Genomic DNA, 24,669 nt, shown 5'->3' on the forward strand with positions numbered 1-24,669 from the left:
ATAGTTACAACACTAGTTCAAATTAAAAACAACTTGTTATCTGTGGAACGATTGAATAGTTACAACACTAGTTCAAATTAAAAACAACTTGTTATCTGTGGAACGATTGAATAGTTACAACACTAGTTCAAATTAAAAACAACTTGTTATCTGTGGAACGATTGAATAGTTACAACACTAGTTCAAATTAAAAACAACTTGTTATCTGTGGAACGACTGAATAGTTACAACACTAGTTCAAATTAAAAAACAACTTGTTATCTGTGGAACGATTGAATAGTTACAACACTAGTTCAAATTAAAAAACAATTTGTTATCTGTGGAACGATTGAATAGTTACAACACTAGTTCAAATTAAAAACAACTTGTTATCTGTGGAACGATTGAATAGTTACAACACTAGTTCAAATTAAAACAACTTGTTATCTGTGGAACGATTGAATAGTTACAACACTAGTTCAAATTAAAACAACTTGTTATCTGTGGAACGATTGAATAGTTACAACACTAGTTCAAATTAAAAACAACTTGTTATCTGTGGAACGATTGAATAGTTACAACACTAGTTCAAATTAAAAACAACTTGTTATCTGTGGAACGATTGAAGTTACAACACTAGTTACTAGTTCAAATTAAAACAACTTGTTAGTGGAACGATTGAATAGTTTAAAACAACTTGTTATCTGTGGAACGATTGAATAGTTACAACACTAGTTCAAATTAAAAACAACTTGTTATCTGTGGAACGACTGAATAGTTACAACACTAGTTCATATTAAAAACAACTTGTTATCTGTGGAACGACTGAATAATTACAACACTAGTTCAAATTAAAACAACTTGTTATCTGTGGAACGATTGAATAGTTACAACACTAGTTCAAATTAAAAACAACTTGTTATCTGTGGAACGATTGAATAGTTACAACACTAGTTCAAATTAAAACAACTTGTTATCTGTGGAACGATTGAATAGTTACAACACTAGTTCAAATTAAAAAACAACTTGTTATCTGTGGAACGACTGAATAGTTACAACACTAGTTCAAATTAAAAACAACTTGTTATCTGTGGAACGATTGAATAGTTACAACACTAGTTCAAATTAAAAAACAACTTGTTATCTGTGGAACGATTGAATAGTTACAACACTAGTTCAAATTAAAAACAACTTGTTATCTGTGGAACGATTGAATAGTTACAACACTAGTTCAAATTAAAAACAACTTGTTATCTGTGGAACGATTGAATAGTTACAACACTAGTTCAAATTAAAAAACAACTTGTTATCTGTGGAACGATTGAATAGTTACAACACTAGTTCAAATTAAAAACAACTTGTTATCTGTGGAACGATTGAATAGTTACAACACTAGTTCAAATTAAAAAAACAACTTGTTATCTGTGGAACGATTGAATAGTTACAACACTAGTTCAAATTAAAAAACAACTTGTTATCTGTGGAACGATTGAATAGTTACAACACTAGTTCAAATTAAAAAAACAACTTGTTATCTGTGGAACGATTGAATAGTTACAACACTAGTTCAAATTAAAAACAACTTGTTATCTGTGGAACGATTGAATAGTTACAACACTAGTTCAAATTAAAAAACAACTTGTTATCTGTGGAACGATTGAATAGTTACAACACTAGTTCAAATTAAAAACAACTTGTTATCTGTGGAACGATTGAATAGTTACAACACTAGTTCAAATTAAAAACAACTTGTTATCTGTGGAACGATTGAATAGTTACAACACTAGTTCAAATTAAAAACAACTTGTTATCTGTGGAACGATTGAATAGTTACAACACTAGTTCAAATTAAAAACAACTTGTTATCTGTGGAACGATTGAATAGTTACAACACTAGTTCAAATTAAAAACAACTTGTTATCTGTGGAACGATTGAATAGTTACAACACTAGTTCAAATTAAAAAACAACTTGTTATCTGTGGAACGATTGAATAGTTACAACACTAGTTCAAATTAAAAACAACTGGAAGTTGAATAGTTACAACACTAGTTCAAATTAAAAAAACTTGTTATCTGTGGAACGATTGAATAGTTACAACACTAGTTCAAATTAAAAAAACAACTTGTTATCTGTGGAACGATTGAATAATTACAACACTAGTTCAAATTAAAAAACAATTTGTTATCTGTGGAACGATTGAATAGTTACAACACTAGTTCAAATTAAAAACAACTTGTTATCTGTGGAACGACTGAATAATTACAACACTAGTTCAAATTAAAAACAACTTGTTATCTGTGGAACGATTGAATAGTTACAACACTAGTTCAAATTAAAAAACAACTTGTTATCTGTGGAACGATTGAATAGTTACAACACTAGTTCAAATTAAAAACAACTTGTTATCTGTGGAACGATTGAATAGTTACAACACTAGTTCAAATTAAAAAAACAACTTGTTATCTGTGGAACGATTGAATAGTTACAACACTAGTTCAAATTAAAAACAACTTGTTATCTGTGGAACGATTGAATAGTTACAACACTAGTTCAAATTAAAACAACTTGTTATCTGTGGAACGACTGAATAGTTACAACACTAGTTCAAATTAAAAAACAACTTGTTATCTGTGGAACAACTGAATAATTACAACACTAGTTCATATTAAAAACAATTTGTTATCTGTGGAACGATTGAATAATTACAACACTAGTTCAAATTAAAAACAATTTGTTATCTGTGGAACGATTGAATAGTTACAACACTAGTTCAAATTAAAAACAACTTGTTATCTGTGGAACGATTGAATAGTTACAACACTAGTTCAAATTAAAAACAACTTGTTATCTGTGGAACGATTGAATAGTTACAACACTAGTTCAAATTAAAACAACTTGTTATCTGTGGAACGATTGAATAGTTACAACACTAGTTCAAATTAAAAAACAACTTGTTATCTGTGGAACGATTGAATAGTTACAACACTAGTTCAAATTAAAAACAACTTGTTATCTGTGGAACGATTGAATAGTTACAACACTAGTTCAAATTAAAAACAACTTGTTATCTGTGGAACGATTGAATAGTTACAACACTAGTTCAAATTAAAAACAACTTGTTATCTGTGGAACGATTGAATAGTTACAACACTAGTTCAAATTAAAAAAACAACTTGTTATCTGTGGAACGATTGAATAGTTACAACACTAGTTCAAATTAAAAAACAACTTGTTATCTGTGGAACGATTGAATAGTTACAACACTAGTTCAAATTAAAAACAACTTGTTATCTGTGGAACGATTGAATAGTTACAACACTAGTTCAAATTAAAAACAACTTGTTATCTGTGGAACGATTGAATAGTTACAACACTAGTTCAAATTAAAAACAACTTGTTATCTGTGGAACGATTGAATAGTTACAACACTAGTTCAAATTAAAACAACTTGTTATCTGTGGAACGATTGAATAGTTACAACACTAGTTCAAATTTAAAACAACTTGTTATCCGTGGCACGATTGAATAGTTACAACACCGGTTCAAATTAAAAACAACTTGTTATCTGTGGAACGATTGAATAGTTACAACACTAGTTCAAATTAAAACAACTTGTTATCTGTGGAACGATTGAATAGTTACAACACTAGTTCAAATTAAAACAACTTGTTATCTGTGGAACGATTGAATAGTTACAACACTAGTTGAAATTAAAAACAACTTGTTATCTGTGGAACGATTGAATAGTTACAACACTAGTTCAAATTAAAAAGAACTTGTTATCTGTGGAACGACTGAATAATTACAACACTAGTTCAAATTAAAAACAATTTGTTATCTGTGGAACGATTGAATAGTTACAACACTAGTTCAAATTAAAAACAACTTGTTATCTGTGGAACGATTGAATAGTTACAACACTAGTTCAATTAAAAACAACTTGTTATCTGTGGAACGATTGAATAGTCACAATACTAGTTCAAATTAAAAACAACTTGTTATCTGTGGAACGGCTGAGTAGTTACAACACTAGTTCAAATTAAAAACAGCTTGTTATCTGTGGAAAGACTGAATAGTTACAACACTAGTTTATATTAAAAAACAACTTGTTATCTGTGGAACAACTGAATAATTACAACACTAGTTCATATTAAAAACGATTTGTTATCTGTGGAACTAATGAATAATTACAACACTAGTTGAAATTAAAAACAATTTGTTATCTGTGGAACGATTGAATAGTTACAACACTAGTTCAAATTAAAACAACTTGTTATCTGTGGAACGATTGAATAGTCACAATACTAGTTCAAATTAAAAACAACTTGTTATCTGTGGAACGGCTGAGTAGTTACAACACTAGTTCAAATTAAAAACAACTTGTTATCTGTGGAAAGACTGAATAGTTACAACACTAGTTCAAATTAAAAACAACTTATCTGTAGAACGATTGAAGAGTTACAACACTAGTTCAAATTAAAAAGAACTTGTTATCTTTGGAACGATTGAATAGTTATAACACTAGTTCATATTAAAATACAACTTGTTATCTGTGGAACGACTGAATAGTTACAACACTAGTTCAAATTAAAACAACTTGTTATCTGTGGAACGACTGAATAATTACAACACTAGTTCAAATTAAAAATAATTTGTTACCTGTGGAACGATTGAATAGTTACAACACTAGTTCAAATTAAAAAGAAGTTGTTATTTTTGGAACGATTGAATAGTTACAACACTTGTTCGAATTAAAAACAACTTGTTATCTGTGGAACGATTGAATAGTTACAACACTAGTTCATATTAAAAAAACAACTTGTTATCTGTGGAACGATTGAATAATTACAACACTAGTTCAAATTAAAAACAACTTGTTATCTGTGGAACGGCTGAGTAGTTACAACACTAGTTCAAATTAAAAACAGCTTGTTATCTGTGGAAAGACTGAATAGTTACAACACTAGTTTATATTAAAAACAACATGTTATCTGTGGAACAACTGAATAATTACAACACTAGTTCATATTAAAAACGATTTGTTATCTGTGGAACTAATGAATAATTACAACACTAGTTGAAATTAAAAACAATTTGTTATCTGTGGAACGATTGAATAGTTACAACACTAGTTCAATTAAAAACAACTTGTTATCTGTGGAACGATTGAATAGTCACAATACTAGTTCAAATTAAAAACAACTTGTTATCTGTGGAACCGCTGAGTAGTTACAACACTAGTTCAAATTAAAAACAACTTGTTATCTGTGGAACGACTGAATAATTACAACACTAGTTCAAATTAAAAAATAATTTGTTACCTGTGGAACGATTGAATAGTTACAACACTAGTTCAAATTAAAAAGAAGTTGTTATTTTTGGAACGATTGAATAGTTACAACACTTGTTCGAATTAAAAACAACTTGTTATCTGTGGAACGATTGAATAGTTACAACACTAGTTCATATTAAAAAAACAACTTGTTATGTGTGGAACGATTGAATAATTACAACACTAGTTGAAATTAAAAAAAAAATTTGTTACCTGTGGAACGATTGAATACTTACAACACTAGTTCAAATTAAAAACAACTTGTTATCTGTGGAACGACTGAATAATTACAACACTAGTTCAAATTAAAAAAATTTGTTACCTGTGGAACGATTGAATAGTTACAACACTAGTTCAAATTAAAAACAACTTGTTATCTGTGGAACGACTGAATAATTACAACACTAGTTCAAATTAAAAAATAATTTGTTATCTGTGGAAAGATTGAATAGTTACAACACTAGTTCAAATTAAAAACAACTTGCTATCTGTGGAAAAATTGAATAGTTACAACACTAGTTCAAATTAAAAACAACTTGTTATCTGTGGAACGATTGAATAGTTACAACACTAGTTCAAATTAAAAACAACTTGTTATCTGTGGAACGGCTGAGTAGTTACAACACTAGTTCAAATTAAAAACAACTTGTTATCTGTGGAACGATTGAGTAGTTACAACACTAGTTCAATTTAAAAACAACTTGTTATCTGTGGAACGACTGAATAGTTACAAAACTAGTTTATATTAAAAAACAACTTGTTATCTGTGGAACAACTGAATAATTACAACACTAGTTCATATTAAAAACGATTTCTTATCTGTGGAACTATTGAATAATTACAACACTAGTTCATATTAAAAACGATTTCTTATCTGTGGAACTATTGAATAATTACAACACTAGTTGAAATTAAAAACAACTTGTTATCTGTGGAACGATTGAATAGTCACAATACTAGTTCAAATTAAAAACAACTTGTTATCTGTGGAACGGCTGAGTAGTTACAACACTAGTTCAAATTAAAAACAACTTGTTATCTGTGGAACGACTGAATAATTACAACACTAGTTCAAATTAAAAAAATAATTTGTTACCTGTGGAACGAATGAATAGTTACAACACTAGTTCAAATTAAAAACAACTTGTTATCTGTAAAACGATCGAATAGCTACAACACTAGTTCAAATTAAAAACAACTTGTTATCTGTGGAACGATTGAATAGATACAACACTAGTTCAAATTAAAAACAACTTGTTATCTGTGGAACGATTGAATAGTTACAACACTAGTTCAAATTAAAAACAACTTGTTATCTGTGGAACGATTGAATAGTTACAACACTAGTTCAAATTAAAAACAACTTGTTATCTGTGGAACGATTGAATAGTTACAACACTAGTTCAAATTAAAAACAACTTGTTATCTGTGGAACGATTGAATAGTTACAACACTAGTTCAAATTAAAAACAACTTGTTATCTGTGGAACGATTGAATAGTTACAACACTAGTTCAAATTAAAACAACTTGTTATCTGTGGAACGATTGAATAGTTACAACACCGGTTCAAATTAAAAACAACTTGTTTTCTGTGGAACGATTGAATAGCTACAACACTAGTTCAATGTAAAAACAACTTGTTATCTGTGGAACGATTGAATAGTTACAACACTAGTTCAAATTAAAAACAACTTGTTATCTGTGGAACGATTGAATAGTTACAACACTAGTTCAAATTAAAAACAACTTGTTATCTGTGGAACGATTGAATAGTTACAACACTAGTTCAAATTAAAAACAACTTGTTATCTGTGGAAAGATTGAAAAGTTACAACACTAGTTGAAATTAAAAACAACTTGTTATCTGTGGAACGATTGAATAGTCACAACACTAGTTCAAATTAAAAAGAACTTGTTATCTGTGGAACGACTGAATAATTACAACACTAGTTCAAATTAAAAAAATAATTTGTTACCTGTGGAACGATTGAATAGTTACAACACTAGTTCAAATTAAAAACAACTTGTTATCTGTAAAACGATTGAATAGTTACAACACTAGTTCAAATTAAAAACAACTTGTTATCTGTGGAACGATTGAATAGTCACAATACTAGTTCAAATTAAAATCAACTTGTTATCTGTGGAACGGCTGAGTAGTTACAACACTAGTTCAAATTAAAAACAGCTTGTTATCTGTGGAAAGACTGAATAGTTACAACACTAGTTTATATTTAAAAACTTGTTATCTGTGGAACAACTGAATAATTACAACACTAGTTCATATTAAAAACGATTTCTTATCTGTGGAACTAATGAATAATTACAACACTAGTTGAAATTAAAAACAATTTGTTATCTGTGGAACGATTGAATAGTTACAACACTAGTTCAAATTAAAAACAACTTGTTATCTGTGGAACGATTGAATAGTCACAATACTAGTTCAAATTAAAAACAACTTGTTATCTGTGGAACGGCTGAGTAGTTACAACACTAGTTCAAATTAAAAACAACTTGTTATCTGTGGAAAGACTGAATAATTACAACACTAGTTCAAATTAAAAACAACTTATCTGTAGAACGATTGAAGAGTTACAACACTAGTTCAAATTAAAAAGAACTTGTTATCTTTGGAACGATTGAATAGTTATAACACTAGTTCATATTAAAATACAACTTGTTATCTGTGAAACGACTGAGTAGTTACAACACTAGTTCAAATTAAAAACAACTTGTTATCTGTGGAACGACTGAATAATTACAACACTAGTTCAAATTAAAAAATAATTTGTTACCTGTGGAACGATTGAATAGTTACAACACTAGTTCAAATTAAAAAGAAGTTGTTATTTTTGGAACGATTGAATAGTTACAACACTTGTTCGAATTAAAAACAACTTGTTATCTGTGGAACGATTGAATAGTTACAACACTAGTTCATATTAAAAAAACAACTTGTTATCTGTGGAACGATTGAATAATTACAACACTAGTTGAAATTAAAAAAAAAATTTGTTATCTGTGGAACGATTGAATAGTCACAATACTAGTTCAAATTAAAAACAGCTTGTTATCTGTGGAAAGACTGAATAGTTACAACACTAGTTTATATTAAAAAACAACTTGTTATCTGTGGAACAACTGAATAATTACAACACTAGTTCATATTAAAAACGATTTCTTATCTGTGGAACTAATGAATAATTACAACACTAGTTGAAATTAAAAACAATTTGTTATCTGTGGAACGATTGAATAGTTACAACACTAGTTCAAATTAAAAACAACTTGTTATCTGTGGAACGATTGAATAGTCACAATACTAGTTCAAATTAAAAACAACTTGTTATCTGTGGAACGGCTGAGTAGTTACAACACTAGTTCAAATTAAAAACAACTTGTTATCTGTGGAACGACTGAATAATTACAACACTAGTTCAAATTAAAAAATAATTTGTTACCTGTGGAACGATTGAATAGTTACAACACTAGTTCAAATTAAAAAGAAGTTGTTATTTTTGGAACGATTGAATAGTTACAACACTTGTTCGAATTAAAAACAACTTGTTATCTGTGGAACGATTGAATAGTTACAACACTAGTTCAAATTATAAAAAAACAACTTGTTATGTGTGGAACGATTGAATAATTACAACACTAGTTGAAATTAAAAAAAATAATTTGTTACCTGTGGAACGATTGAATACTTACAACACTAGTTCAAATTAAAAACAACTTGTTATCTGTGGAACGACTGAATAATTACAACACTAGTTCAAATTAAAAAATTATTTGTTACCTGTGGAACGATCGAATAGTTACAACACTAGTTCAAATTAAAAACAACTTGTTATCTGTGGAACGATTGAATAGTTACAACACTAGTTCAAATTAAAAACAACTTGTTATCTGTGGAACGATTGAATAGTTACAAAACTAGTTCAAATTAAAAACAACTTGTTATCTGTGGAACGATTGAATAGTTACAACACTAGTTCAAATTAAAAAAACTTGCTATCTGTGGAAAAATTGAATAGTTACAACACTAGTTCAAATTAAAAACAACTTGTTATCTGTGGAACGATTGAATAGTTACAACACTAGTTCAAATTAAAAACAACTTGTTATCTGTGGAACGATTGAGTAGTTACAACACTAGTTCAATTTAAAAACAACTTGTTATCTGTGGAACGACTGAATAGTTACAAAACTAGTTTATATTAAAAAAACAACTTGTTATCTGTGGAACAACTGAATAATTACAACACTAGTTCATATTAAAAACGATTTCTTATCTGTGGAACTATTGAATAATTACAACACTAGTTCATATTAAAAACGATTTCTTATCTGTGGAACTATTGAATAATTACAACACTAGTTGAAATTAAAAACAACTTGTTATCTGTGGAACGATTGAATAGTCACAATACTAGTTCAAATTAAAAACAACTTGTTATCTGTGGAACGGCTGAGTAGTTACAACACTAGTTCAAATTAAAAACAACTTGTTATCTGTGGAACGACTGAATAATTACAACACTAGTTCAAATTAAGAAAATAATTTGTTACCTGTGGAACGAATGAATAGTTACAACACTAGTTCAAATTAAAACAACTTGTTATCTGTAAAACGATCGAATAGCTACAACACTAGTTCAAATTAAAAACAACTTGTTATCTGTGGAACGATTGAATAATTACAACGCTAGTTCAAATTAAAAACAACTTGTTATCTGTGGAACGATTGAATAGTTACAACACTAGTTCAAATTAAAAAAGAACTTGTTATCTGTGGAACGGCTGAGTAGTTACAACACTAGTTCAAATTAAAAACAACTTGTTATCTGTGGAACGACTGAGTAGTTACAACACTAGTTCAAATTAAAAACAACTTGTTATCTGTGGAACGACTGAATGATTACAACACTAGTTCAAATTAAAAACAATTTGTTACCTGTGGAACGATTGAATAGTTACAACACTAGTTCAAATTAAAAGAAGTTGTTATCTGTGGAACGATTGAATAGTTACAACACTAGTTCAAATTAAAAACAACTTGTTATCTGTGGAACGATTGAATAGTTACAACACTAGTTCATATTAAAAAAACAACTTGTTATGTGTGGAACGATTGAATAATTACAACACTAGTTGAAATTAAAAAAAAATAATTTGTTACCTGTGGAACGATTGAATACTTACAACACTAGTTCAAATTAAAAACAACTTGTTATCTGTGGAACGACTGAATAATTACAACACTAGTTCAAATTAAAAAAATTATTTGTTACCTGTGGAACGATTGAATAGCTACAACACTAGTTCAAATTAAAAACAACTTGTTATCTGTGGAACGACTGAATAATTACAACACTAGTTCAAATTAAAAAATAATTTGTTACCTGTGGAACGATTGAATAGTTACAACACTAGTTCAAATTAAAAACAACTTGTTATCTGTAAAACGATTGAATAGTTACAACACTAGTTCAAATTAAAAACAACTTGTTATCTGTGGAACGATTGAATAGTTACAACACTAGTTCAAATTAAAAACAACTTGTTATCTGTGGAACGATTGAATAGTTACAACACTAGTTCAAATTAAAAACAACTTGTTAACTGTGGAACGATTGAATAGTTACAACACTAGTTCAAATTAAAAACAACTTGTTATCTGTGGAACGATTGAATAGTTACAACACTAGTTCAAATTAAAAAAGAACTTGTTATCTGTGGAACGGCTGAGTAGTTACAACACTAGTTCAAATTAAAAACAACTTGTTATCTGTGGAACGATTGAGTAGTTACAACACTAGTTCAATTTAAAAACAACTTGTTATCTGTGGAACGACTGAATAGTTACAAAACTAGTTTATATTAAAAAAACAACTTGTTATCTGTGGAACGACTGAATAATTACAACACTAGTTCAAATTAAAAACGATTTCTTATCTGTGGAACTATTGAATAATTACAACACTAGTTCAAATTAAAAAACGATTGTTATCTGTGGAACGATTGAATAATTACAACACTAGTTCAAATTAAAAACAACTTGTTATCTGTGGAACGATTGAATAGTTACAACACTAGTTCAAATTAAAACAACTTGTTATCTGTGGAACGATTGAATAGTTACAACACTAGTTCAAATTAAAACAACTTGTTATCTGTGGAACGATTGAATAGTTACAACACTAGTTCAAATTAAAAACAACTTGTTATCTGTGGAACGGCTGAATAGTTACAACACTAGTTCAAATTAAAAACAACTTGTTATCTGTGGAACGACTGAATAGTTACAACACTAGTTCAAATTAAAAAACAACTTGTTATCTGTGGAACGACTGAATAATTACAACACTAGTTCAAATTAAAAAATAATTTGTTATCTGTGGAACGATTGAATAGTTACAACACTAGTTCAAATTAAAAACAAGTTGTTATCTGTGGAACGATTGAATAGTTACAACACTAGTTCAAATTAAAAACAACTTGTTATCTGTGGAACGATTGAATAGTTACAACACTAGTTCAAATAAAAAACAACTTGTTATCTGTGGAACGATTGAATAATTACAACACTAGTTCAAATTAAAAAAATAATTTGTTATCTGTGGAACGATTGAATAGTTACAACACTAGTTCAAATTAAAAACAACTTGTTATCTGTGGAACGATTGAATAATTACAACACTAGTTCAAATTAAAAACAACTTGTTATCTGTGGAACGATTGAATAGTTACAACACTAGTTCAAATTAAAAAACAACTTGTTATCTGTGGAACGACTGAATAATTACAACACTAGTTCAAATTAAAAAACAATTTGTTATCTGTGGAACGATTGAATAGTTACAACACTAGTTCAAATTAAAAACAACTTGTTATCTGTGGAACGATTGAATAGTTACAACACTAGTTCAAATTAAAAGCAACTTGTTATCTGTGGAACGATTGAATAGTTACAAAACTAGTTCAAATTAAAAACAACTTGTTTTCTGTGGAACGATTGAATAGTTACAACACTAGTTCAAATTAAAAACAACTTGTTATCTGTGGAACGATTGAATAGTTACAACACTAGTTCAAATTAAAAGAACTTGTTATCTGTGGAACGATTGAATAGTTACAACACTAGTTCAAATTAAAAACAACTTGTTATCTGTGGAACGGCTGAATAGTTACAACACTAGTTCAAATTAAAAACAACTTGTTATCTGTGGAACGACTGAATAATTACAACACTAGTTCAAATTAAAAATAATTTGTTATCTGTGGAACGATTGAATAGTTACAACACTAGTTCAAATTAAAAACAACTTGTTATCTGTGGAACGACTGAATAGTTACAACACTAGTTCAAATTAAAACAACTTGTTATCTGTGGAACGATTGAATAGTTACAACACTAGTTCATATTAAAAAAACAAATTGTTATCTGTGGAACGATTGAATAATTACAACACTAGTTGAAATTAAAAAAATAATTTGTTACCTGTGGAACGATTGAATACTTACAACACTAGTTCAAATTAAAAACAACTTGTTATCTGTGGAACGACTGAATAATTACAACACTAGTTCAAATTAAAAAAACAATTTGTTATCTGTGGAACGATTGAATAGTTACAACACTAGTTCAAATTAAAACAACTTGTTATCTGTGGAACGACTGAATAATTACAACACTAGTTCAAATTAAAAAATAATTTGTTACCTGTGGAACGATTGAATAGTTACAACACTAGTTCAAATTAAAAACAACTTGTTATCTGTAAAACGATCGAATAGCTACAACACTAGTTCAAATTAAAAACAACTTGTTATCTGTGGAACGATTGAATAGTTACAACACTAGTTCAAATTAAAAACAACTTGTTATCTGTGGAAAGATTGAATAGTTACAACACTAGTTCAAATTAAAAACAACTTGCTATCTGTGGAAAGATTGAATAGTTACAACACTAGTTCAAATTAAAAAGAACTTGTTATCTGTGGAACGATTGAATAGTCACAACACTAGTTCAAATTAAAAAGAACTTGTTATCTGTGGAACGGCTGAGTAGTTACAACACTAGTTCAAATTAAAAACAACTTGTTATCTGTGGAACGACTGAATAATTACAACACTAGTTCAAATTAAAAAATAATTTGTTACCTGTGGAACGATTGAATAGTTACAACACTAGTTCAAATTAAAAACAACTTGTTATCTGTGGAACGACTGAGTAGTTACAACACTTGTTCGAATTAAAAACAACTTGTTATCTGTGGAACGATTGAATAGTTACAACACTAGTTCATATTAAAAAAACAAATTGTTATCTGTGGAACGATTGAATAATTACAACACTAGTTGAAATTAAAAAAAATAATTTGTTACCTGTGGAACGATTGAATACTTACAACACTAGTTCAAATTAAAAACAACTTGTTATCTGTGGAACGACTGAATAATTACAACACTAGTTCAAATTAAAAAATTATTTGTTACCTGTGGAACGATCGAATAGCTACAACACTAGTTCAAATTAAAAACAACTTGTTATCTGTGGAACGACTGAATAATTACAACACTAGTTCAAATTAAAAAATAATTTGTTACCTGTGGAACGATTGAATAGTTACAACACTAGTTCAAATTAAAAACAACTTGTTATCTGTGGAACGATTGAATAGTTACAACACTAGTTCAAATTAAAAACAACTTGTTATCTGTGGAACGATTGAATAGTTACAACACTAGTTCAAATTAAAAACAACTTGTTATCTGTGGAAAGATTGAATAGTTACAACACTAGTTCAAATTAAAACAACTTGTTATCTGTGGAACGATTGAATAGTTACAACACTAGTTCAAATTAAAACAACTTGTTATCTGTGGAACGACTGAATAGTTACAACACTAGTTCAAATTTCAAAAACAACTTGTTATCTGTGGAACGACTGAGTAGTTACAACACTAGTTCAATTTAAAAACAACTTGTTATCTGTGGAACGACTGAATAATTACAACACTAGTTCATATTAAAAACGATTTCTTATCTGTGGAACTATTGAATAATTACAACACTAGTTCATATTAAAACGATTTCTTATCTGTGGAACGATTGAATAATTACAACACTAGTTCAAATTAAAACAACTTGTTATCTGTGGAACGATTGAATAGATACAACACTAGTTCAAATTAAAAACAACTTGTTATCTGTGGAACGATCGAATAGCTACAACACTAGTTCAAATTAAAAACAACTTGTTATCTGTGGAACGATTGAATAGTCACAACACTAGTTCAAATTAAAAAGAACTTGTTATCTGTGGAACGGCTGAGTAGTTACAACACTAGTTCAAATTAAAAACAACTTGTTATCTGTGGAACGACTGAGTAGTTACAACACTAGTTCAAATTAAAAACAACTTGTTATCTGTGGAACGACTGAATAATTACAACACTAGTTCAAATTAAAAAATAATTTGTTACCTGTGGAACGATTGAATAGTTACAACACTAGTTCAAATTAAAAAGAAGTTGTTATTTTTGGAACGATTGAATAGTTACAACACTTGTTCGAATTAAAAACAACTTGTTATCTGTGGAACGATTGAATAGTTACAACACTAGTTCAAATTAAAAACAACTTGTTATCTGTGGAACGGCTGAGTAGTTACAACACTAGTTCAAATTAAAAACAACTTGTTATCTGTGGAACGACTGAGTAGTTACAACACTAGTTCAAATTAAAAACAACTTGTTATCTGTGGAACGACTGAATAATTACAACACTAGTTCAAATTAAAAAATAATTTGTTACCTGTGGAACGATCGAATAGTTACAACACTAGTTCATATTAAAAAAACAAATTGTTATCTGTGGAACGATTGAATAATTACAACACTAGTTCAAATTAAAAAATTATTTGTTACCTGTGGAACGATCGAATAGCTACAACACTAGTTCAAATTAAAAACAACTTGTTATCTGTGGAACGACTGAATAATTACAACACTAGTTCAAATTAAAAAATAATTTGTTACCTGTGGAACGATTGAATAGTTACAACACTAGTTCAAATTAAAAACAACTTGTTATCTGTGGAACGATTGAATAGTTACAAAACTAGTTCAAATTAAAAACAACTTGTTTTCTGTGGAAAGATTGAATAGTTACAACACTAGTTCAAATTAAAAACAACTTGCTATCTGTGGAAAAATTGAATAGTAACAACACTAGTTCAAATTAAAAACAACTTGTTATCTGTGGAACGATTGAATAGTCACAACACTAGTTCAAATTAAAAAGAACTTGTTATCTGTGGAACGGCTGAGTAGTTACAACACTAGTTCATATTAAAAACGATTTCTTATCTGTGGAACTATTGAATAATTACAACACTAGTTGAAATTAAAAACAACTTGTTATCTGTGGAACGATTGAATAGATACAACACTAGTTCAAATTAAAAACAACTTGTTATCTGTGGAACGATCGAATAGCTACAACACTAGTTCAAATTAAAAACAACTTGTTATCTGTGGAACGATTGAATAGTCACAACACTAGTTCAAATTAAAAAGAACTTGTTATCTGTGGAACGGCTGAGTAGTTACAACACTAGTTCAAATTAAAAACAACTTGTTATCTGTGGAACGACTGAGTAGTTACAACACTAGTTCAAATTAAAAACAACTTGTTATCTGTGGAACGACTGAATAATTACAACACTAGTTCAAATTAAAAAATAATTTGTTACCTGTGGAACGATTGAATAGTTACAACACTAGTTCAAATTAAAAAGAAGTTGTTATTTTTGGAACGATTGAATAGTTACAACACTTGTTCGAATTAAAAACAACTTGTTATCTGTGGAACGATTGAATAGTTACAACACTAGTTCATATTAAAAAAAGAAATTGTTATCTGTGGAACGATTGAATAATTACAACATTAGTTGAAATTAAAAAAAAATAATTTGTTACCTGTGGAACGATTGAATACTTACAACACTAGTTCAAATTAAAAACAACTTGTTATCTGTGGAACGACTGAATAATTACAACACTAGTTCAAATTAAAAACAACTTGTTACCTGTGGAACGATCGAATAGCTACAACACTAGTTCAAATTAAAAACAACTTGTTATCTGTGGAACGACTGAATAATTACAACCCTAGTTCAAATTAAAAAATAATTTGTTACCTGTGGAACGATTGAATAGTTACAACACTAGTTCAAATTAAAAACAACTTGTTATCTGTAAAACGATCGAATAGCTACAACACTAGTTCAAATTAAAAGCAACTTGTTATCTGTGGAACGATTGAATAGTTACAAAACTAGTTCAAATTAAAAACAACTTGTTATCTGTGGAACGACTGAGTAGTTACAACACTAGTTCAAATTAAAAACAACTTGCTATCTGTGGAACGACTGAATAATTACAACACTAGTTCAAATTAAAAAGAACTTGTTACCTGTGGAACGATTGAATAGTCACAACACTAGTTCAAATTAAAAAGAACTTGTTATCTGTGGAACGATTGAATAGTTACAACACTAGTTCAAATTAAAAACAACTTGTTATCTGTGGAACGATTGAATAGTTACAACACTAGTTCAAATTAAAAACAACTTGTTATCTGTGGAACGACTGAATAATTACAACACTAGTTGAAATTAAAAAAAAATAATTTGTTAGCTGTGGAACGATCGAATAGTTACAACACTAGTATTTATATAAATTTCAAATTAAAAGTCACATGAAATTTATGTTTTGTATACGTATCCATACAACAACCTTTGTATAGCAACAAAATAATGTGGTATTTTGAGAACAGGTACAAAGTTAGTTATGAAACCACAGTAAATGGAAAAGAAAACCTGTCAAGACAATGTGAGATTGGAGAGTTAATGGAACAAACTAGTTAAGACAATGTGAGACTGAACAGTAAGTAGAACAAACCCATCAAGACAATGTGAGATTGGAGAGTTAATGGAACAAACTAGTTAAGACAATGTGAGACCGAATAGTAAATAGAACAAACCCATCAAGACGATGTGAAATTGGAGAGTTAATGGAACAAACTAGTTAAGAGAATGTGAGATCGAATAGTAAATAGAACAAACCCATCAAGACGATGTGAGATTGGAGAGTTAATGGAAAAAACTATTTAAGACAATGTGAGACCGAACAGTAAATAGAACAAACCCATCAAGACGATGTGAAATTGGAGAGTTAATGGAACAAACTAGTTAAGAGAATGTGAGATCGAATAGTAAATAGAACAAACCCATCAAGACGATGTGAGATTGGAGAGTTAATGGAAAAAACTATTTAAGACAATGTGAGACCGAACAGTAAATAGAACAAACCCATCAAGACGATGTGAGATTGGAAAGTTAATGGAACAAACTAGTTAAGACAATGTGAGACCGAACAGTAAATAGAACAAACCCATCAAGACGATGTGAGATTGGAGAGTTAATGGAACAAACTAGTTAAGACAATGTGAGATCGAATAGTAAATAGAACAAACCCATCAAGACGATGTGAGATTGGAGAGTTAATGGAACAAACTATTTAAGAGAATGTGAGACCGAACAGTAAATAGAACAAACCCATTAAGACGATGTGAGATTGGAAAGTTAATGGAACAAACTAGTTAAGACAATGTGAGACTGAACAGTAAGTAGAACAAACCCATCAAGACGATGTGAGATTGGAAAGTTAATGGAACAAACTAGTTAAGACAATGTGAGACCGAATAGTAAATAGAACAAACTTGTTAGTACAATGTGTTTTCTAGCTTGTAACTACGTTTTGGCATTAGGCCTATAGATCACAAATGCTTTCTGTTTTATTTTTTTTATTTGTATTCTAACTTGTAATAAAGTAATCCAGAAAATTCCGTCTATATTTGTGGAAATTCTGTCTTGTAAACAGTTCTGGGAATGTTTATTTCACGTTTAAATGCCTTCATTAAAATATAAAAAATATATATTAATAAAACATCAGGTGAAATAGTCTTTAAAAATATCGTAATATCACACAAACCGTTTATATTTTTGTCCTTTCTCCACTTGAATGTATTTTTGACCATTTTCACAGCTGCGTTCATGTCACCATGTTGGTGTCTTATGAACCTTTTACAATAGAAATCATCGTCTTTTAAACGTTGGACATCCCGTGGGTCATAGAGATCTGAAAGACAAAGCTCATTCCTAAACCATGACTCTTAACTTGGCTTTCAAGTTTAACTTACTAAATATAGACATTCGAGTATATTTTTCACTAGAAAGCCTTTTATGTTGTGAAAACCGTTTTAACTCATAGTAAGTAAGGAGGTTCAGATAATTAACATTATAAAAATATACATTGGAAGAGAACAAACAGTTCTTAAGCTATACGCAAAAACCTTCATGCTTCACGAGATAACCAGCTTGTACGAAAATCTCGAGGAATTTTGTTGAGCGTAAATTCATTTTTCTATGTACCTAAAATACCTAAACTTTGTTTCAATTTAATTTAATACCAGAAACACTCCCAGAGAAATGAACTGGAATATATATTTCTTTCTAAAACCTTTGGATTAAAAAAAATAAATAGAAAACGAAACAGTTGTCTTCAACTAATATTACAACAAAGTTATTTTATTTGATTCCGAATTCTGTGCACCAGTAACATTATCTCATTTCTCATTTTATATTATAATAATAGCCATCTTATGGTAATTAAGACAAATAAGTTTATTAGTATTAGAATTAGTCTCTTCTTTAACTCACCTATCTCCACTGGTTCAGCGCTAAGTCACGAGACTTAAATATTATAAACCGAGTTTCGATACCTGTGGTGGTGACAACATTATGTTGTTTAACGATTATGAAACACCAGAACGTAAGTTGGGGCAAGTTAAGATAATTTAGTGTTTAAGTCGAAGTGTAAGAAATAACATTTGTTTGAACGAGCTGTTATTTTAACGTGTTATTTGAAGTCTTATGAAGGAAAATATGTTAACTTAACTTTTCAGTAGACGGTGGTCTAACCGAAACAAAACAGGCATTTTACTTAATCAAAGTACCCAGAATGCACTTAACCAAAGTACCCAGAATGTACTTAACCAAAGTATCCAGAATGTACTTAACGGAAGTACCCAGAATGTACTTAACCAAAGTATCCAGAATGTACTTAACCAAAGTACCCAAAATATGCGTAACCAAGTATCCAGAATGTACTTAATCAAAGTACCCAGAATGTACGTAACCAAAGTACCCAGAATGCACTTAACCAAAGTACCCAGAATGTTCCAGATACAATGAGGGAACAAAAGTTCGTTTTATTAAACGTCTCTCACAAAATAATTTATAAGTGTACGACCTGTTATAAGGTCACATATATATATGAAGGTTATGCGCTAATATAGTGATTACAGTGGCAGATTTCGGGGGAGTTAGTTAGCCACTCATTCCCTAGATCCGCCGCTGTAATGTTGCTTTCAAAGATGTTCTGGTTAATGTGTTCCATAGTTAGCATGGCTCTCAACTGTTCCATTTAAAGAGTTATTATTCTTTGTCTGTAACAAAAAGGAAGTTGTGTTAAATATTTATATGCAAAAACGGTTCGTTTGGGTTGAGAAAATATTTTACATAGAAGAGCGAACAACGTTTCGACCTTCTTCGGTCATCGTCAGGTTCACAAAGAAGGAGGTAACTGACCGGAAGCTGACCACATGTTTGAAAGGGGTTGTGTAACTGTGTGTCGAAATGTAGAGGGCGGTATTAGATGTTTGAATATATAATTTTATTATATTTTATTATATTAATATAGGTATAAAGGCGTTCCTTTATATTGGTTTATTTTGGGTTTAAGTTGTTGTATAAGTAAGGCTTCTTTAATTTTGCGTTTGTTTATGTTTGTTTCTTTATTTAGTATTTGAGTGTTTTCTATGGTTATGTTGTGTTTATTTGACTTGCAGTGTTCGAAAACGTGTGAAGGTGACTTTGTATGTTCTTTGAATCTGGTTTCCATTTTTCTACTTGTTTCTCCAATATAGAAGTCGTGGCAGTTATCACATTGTATTTTATAAATAATGTTGGTGTGGTGTTTGTCAGTGTAGTTTTTACATAGTATAGACCTCAGTTTTGTGCCTGATTTTTGAATAAATTTGGTATTAACTGGAATGTCATATTTTGTTACTAATTTTTGCCAAATGTTGGTTATTTGTTTGCTAATACCGCCCTCTACATTTCGACACACAGTTACACAACCCCTTTCAAACATGTGGTCAGCTTCCGGTCAGTTACCTCCTTCTTTGTGAACCTGACGATGACCGAAGAAGGTCGAAACGTTGTTCGCTCTTCTATGTAAAATATTTTCTCAACCCAAACGAGCCGTTTTTGCATATAAATTTCTCAACAAGTGGGTTTCTCGACATCACTGTGTTAAATATGTTTGAATCCTTACCAGTCCAAACAACTATCGTTTTCCTAATTATTAAGGAGAAACTTGGAATAATTTTGTGTTCATTCGTTTTTATGAGCGAACCTATAAAAATGGGCAGTGCTCTTTGCAGGATTTGAGCCCTGAACGTTAGTGTTAAAAGCCTTCAGGTTTACATACGAGTCACCTTGAGGCTCTCGTTTTGACACACTATAAACTCTCAATGAAACTTCCCCTTTATGTGAAACATGCACAGATTTCACTTTTTGCACATTTTTAAACGCTGAGCTGCAGAGCCTTACGATATTTTCAATGTGCTTCTTATTCTCTATGTATCAAACGTGAATGCTCATGAACTACGTAAACTTGGCATAACTAAGAGAGGCCTTAATATTTCAAACTTTGGCCTCCAAAGGCTATTGCTAAAACAGTCACTCACCATAGTGCTGATATAATTATAAGCATTCAAATAATTTGGATTTATTGGTAACACAGGTTTAAATTGCAAGTTGTTTCCCGTAATTTAAAATTATCTGTTAGTCTGGCGCCACCAAGAAGCAAGCACACTGGACTGTGGATCGGAGAATTCATTGTTTGCGTTCCGTTATTGCAAATCTGCGTTGAGTAGTTTTGGGCTGCAGTGCGTTATAAAAATGATAGTCAGATTAAATAATATATCTTATTATTTACTTACTACACAATGAAGGCAATATTTAGTAATATAATTTTGGCAGGACAGAAGGTATGCAAAACAATATAAAAACGTAGTGTAGTGCATATAGAAATATAGTAAGCTAATATAATATGCGTTTTTAAAAATTGATTTAATATTAGGGACTTTTATGTTATTTAGCTGTTTTTCTCCTTGCTGATATTAAAAAAAGTGTAGTGTAAATAGTACACTAAACATGAAACAGCTGATTTCACGAAGTCCAGCATACCTCCATGTTTATCAGTTTTCGTAACAGCATTTTACAACTTTGTATTATTATCAGTGACATTATTACTAGTGACATTGTTATCAGTGACATTATTACTAGTGACATTGTTATCAGTGACATTATTACTAGTGACGTTGTTATCAGTGACATTGTTAACAGTGACATCATTACCAATGACATTGTTATCAATGACATTATTACTAGTGACGTTGTTATCAGTGACATTATTACTAGTGACATTGTTATCAGTGACATTATTACCAATGACATTGTTATCAGTGATATTATTACTCGTTTTGTTGTTACCAGTGACGTTGTTATCAGTGACATTATTACCAATGACATTGTTATCAGTGATTATTACTCGTTTTGTTGTTACCAGTGACGTTGTTATCAGTGACATTATTACCAATGACATTTTTACTCGTGCCATTGTTTTCAGTGATATTATTACACGTATCATTGTTACTATTGGCATTATTACTCGTTTCATTGTTATCAGTGACATTATTACACGTGCTATTGCTGTCAGTGATATTATTACTCGTGTCATTGTTACTCTTGGTGTTATTACTCGTGTCATTGTTATCAGTGACATTATCACTCGTACCATTGTTGTTAGTGATATTATTACTCGTACCATTGTGTCAGTGATATTATTACTCGTGTTATTGTTACTATTGGTATTATTACTTGTGTCATTGTTATCAGTGACATTATTACTCGTACCATTGTTGTTAGTGATATTATTATTCGTGTCATTGTTACTGTTGGCATTATTACTCGTGTCTTTCTTATCAGTGACATTATTACTTGTACCATTGTGTCAGTGATATTATTACTCGTGTCTTTGTTATCAGTGACATTATTATTTGTACCATTGTGTCAGTGATATTATTACTCGTGTCATTGTTACTACTGGTATTATTACTCATACCATTGTGTCAGTGACATTATTACTTGTACCATTGTGTCAGTGATATTACTACTCGTGTCTTTGTTATCAGTGACATTATTACTCGTACCATTGTTGTTAGTGATATTATTATTCGTGTCATTGTTACTGTTGGTATTATTACTCGTACCATTGTGTCAGTGATATCATTACTCGCGTCATTGTTACTACTGGTATTTTTACTCGTACCATTGTTAGCAGTGACATTATTTCACGTGTCAGTTATGAGTGACATTATTACTCGTACCATTGTTACCAATGGCATTATTACCAGGCATCATTTACATTAATTATTTGACATTTTATATAAAGAATTTGTGAATAGAAGCGATTTCACACAAACAGAATATTACAAAAGTGGATACACAAAATATAAGCGATATCACCTGCTTAACATAGTATATCCTTCTGAACTGAATACCTCGATTAGTAGTTATTCCTTCTGAATTTTTATACCAGCTCGTAATGGAAGTAATGTACATTCAAATTGCATGTACATAATGAAACAATCCAGATCATGTCTTCAGAGTAAGATGATCCCAGAGATGGAGCAGACAGATATTTTTGATCACGATCAAAAGTTTTGTGGACAGTCGTCCTTTCTATCCATCTGTTTGTACAGCTACGTAATATAACAGTTAAACGTAAAACAAAGCATATTTTTATAACTAATATAGTAGTAACGTATAAGATAAATTACTCTATATACGTACAGGAACCTCGTGCATTAGTTTTCGAGCAGCTATTCTTTCGAAAATATAATATATAATGAGAAAAAGAGAGAAAAAAAAAAAAATGTTTACGATACAGAGCAGTACTCAGCACCATTCTGGTGTATATGCATTGTTTTGTGACATTCTATAACTTCACTCACCAGTCCAGTCTTTTCCCTCCAATTCTTCAAGAAACTGACGTCGTAGGTCGTTTACGTCTTTCTCAGCGCTGTAAGTCTCTATGTCTATTTCATGTTTCGTCTTCCTTCGACCCATCTTTACAACTTTCTATATTTTCTCAGTAACACAGCTATCTGTTTCTATATGATAAGCTGAACTGTATGTTCCTCTGTCGTAGGCTTAGCAAGGTTTCAATGGCTCCACTCACTTTTATGTCGAGTCCTAGTTAGCTAAGCTTCAGACGACAGGTGGATAAAGCTTACATCAATAGGTGAATACAGTTTCTCAACTAAAAACCTTTGTCACACCCTCCGTGTGGTTTAAAAATCTTTTTCTGATATACATTCATAAATCAACCAATGAAACTCCTTTACGTAAAACATCTCCCAAAGTTTCCTCGCTACGTGTGTTTCAAAACTTATACTTTTTCTTTTAATTAGGGTTGTACTGACTCAAAATCTCGTTCAAGGTCAGCAACTTCGTTCAATTGGGCTGATTAGAAGAAAAACATCGTCATCGTTGTTTCGCAAAGCCGACGTAGTGATTACGTCATGGACAGTGATGAGCACCTTCATAGCTATGTATCTGGCTCAAGGATTTTTTTTTTACTTTCAAAATTAGAAGCCAGATACACAGTACTATAGCCGTTTCGTATATTTAATTCAAGAGTTCCTTAGGGTCTAAGCTAGAATTTGAAACACATCATTGAATGAGTAAAAGTTGCGCCTTTCTAAGCTACTGAACAGAGTGAATTTTCTTTGAGAATAGACAGTTAAAACATTTAAAAAAGTAACATAACTATTAACTATAGTACCCAGGGGCGTAGATCGTGGGGGGATGGAGGATATACATCCCTCCTTCATTTTAGGTGGGGGGTATGGTGCATACAATCATCTCTCCCTACAGTTTGGTCTGTTGAATTGTTCTATTGCATCACAGGCCTACAAATTGCGTCTTTGTTCTTGTGATTCTCGTGTTCTTACCAATCAAATTACATAATTAGGCCTAGATGTAAGCTTTTTCAGTAGCCGAAATGTACATCTTTAATATAGGCGTGCTTCTAAGTTTTTCTATCTAAGCGACAGTTCGTAAGTATCAGTCAGTAGGCCTAAGTA

At 30.4% G+C, this 24,669-nt stretch overlaps 1 protein-coding gene across 1 annotated transcript; it reads right to left on the reverse strand.

The window, feature by feature from the left end:
• Nucleotides 1-18,225: 18,225 nt before the first annotated feature.
• LOC143241907 (motile sperm domain-containing protein 2-like) lies at nt 18,226-24,001 on the reverse strand. The gene is made up of 2 exons (XM_076485212.1): nt 23,536-24,001; nt 18,226-18,530 (listed from the first exon to the last, which is right to left on the reverse strand). The coding sequence occupies exons 1-2, from the start codon at nt 23,648-23,650 to the stop codon at nt 18,241-18,243; spliced, it is 405 nt and encodes a 134-aa protein (XP_076341327.1). The 5' UTR covers nt 23,651-24,001; the 3' UTR covers nt 18,226-18,240.
• Nucleotides 24,002-24,669: the final 668 nt, after the last annotated feature.

The sequence above is a fragment of the Tachypleus tridentatus genome, unplaced genomic scaffold (assembly GCF_004210375.1).
Source record: "Tachypleus tridentatus isolate NWPU-2018 unplaced genomic scaffold, ASM421037v1 Hic_cluster_1, whole genome shotgun sequence".
Taxonomy (NCBI): Eukaryota; Metazoa; Arthropoda; class Merostomata; order Xiphosura; family Limulidae; genus Tachypleus; species Tachypleus tridentatus.

Coding starts and splice junctions, on each gene's coding strand:
- LOC143241907 (XM_076485212.1), bottom strand. CDS start 23,650: ATGGGTCGAAGGAAGACGAAACATGAAATAGACATAGAGACTTACAGC. Junction 18,531..23,535: donor GGAGGGAAAAGACTGGACTG/GTGAGTGAAGTT, acceptor TTTGTCTTTCAG/ATCTCTATGACCCACGGGAT.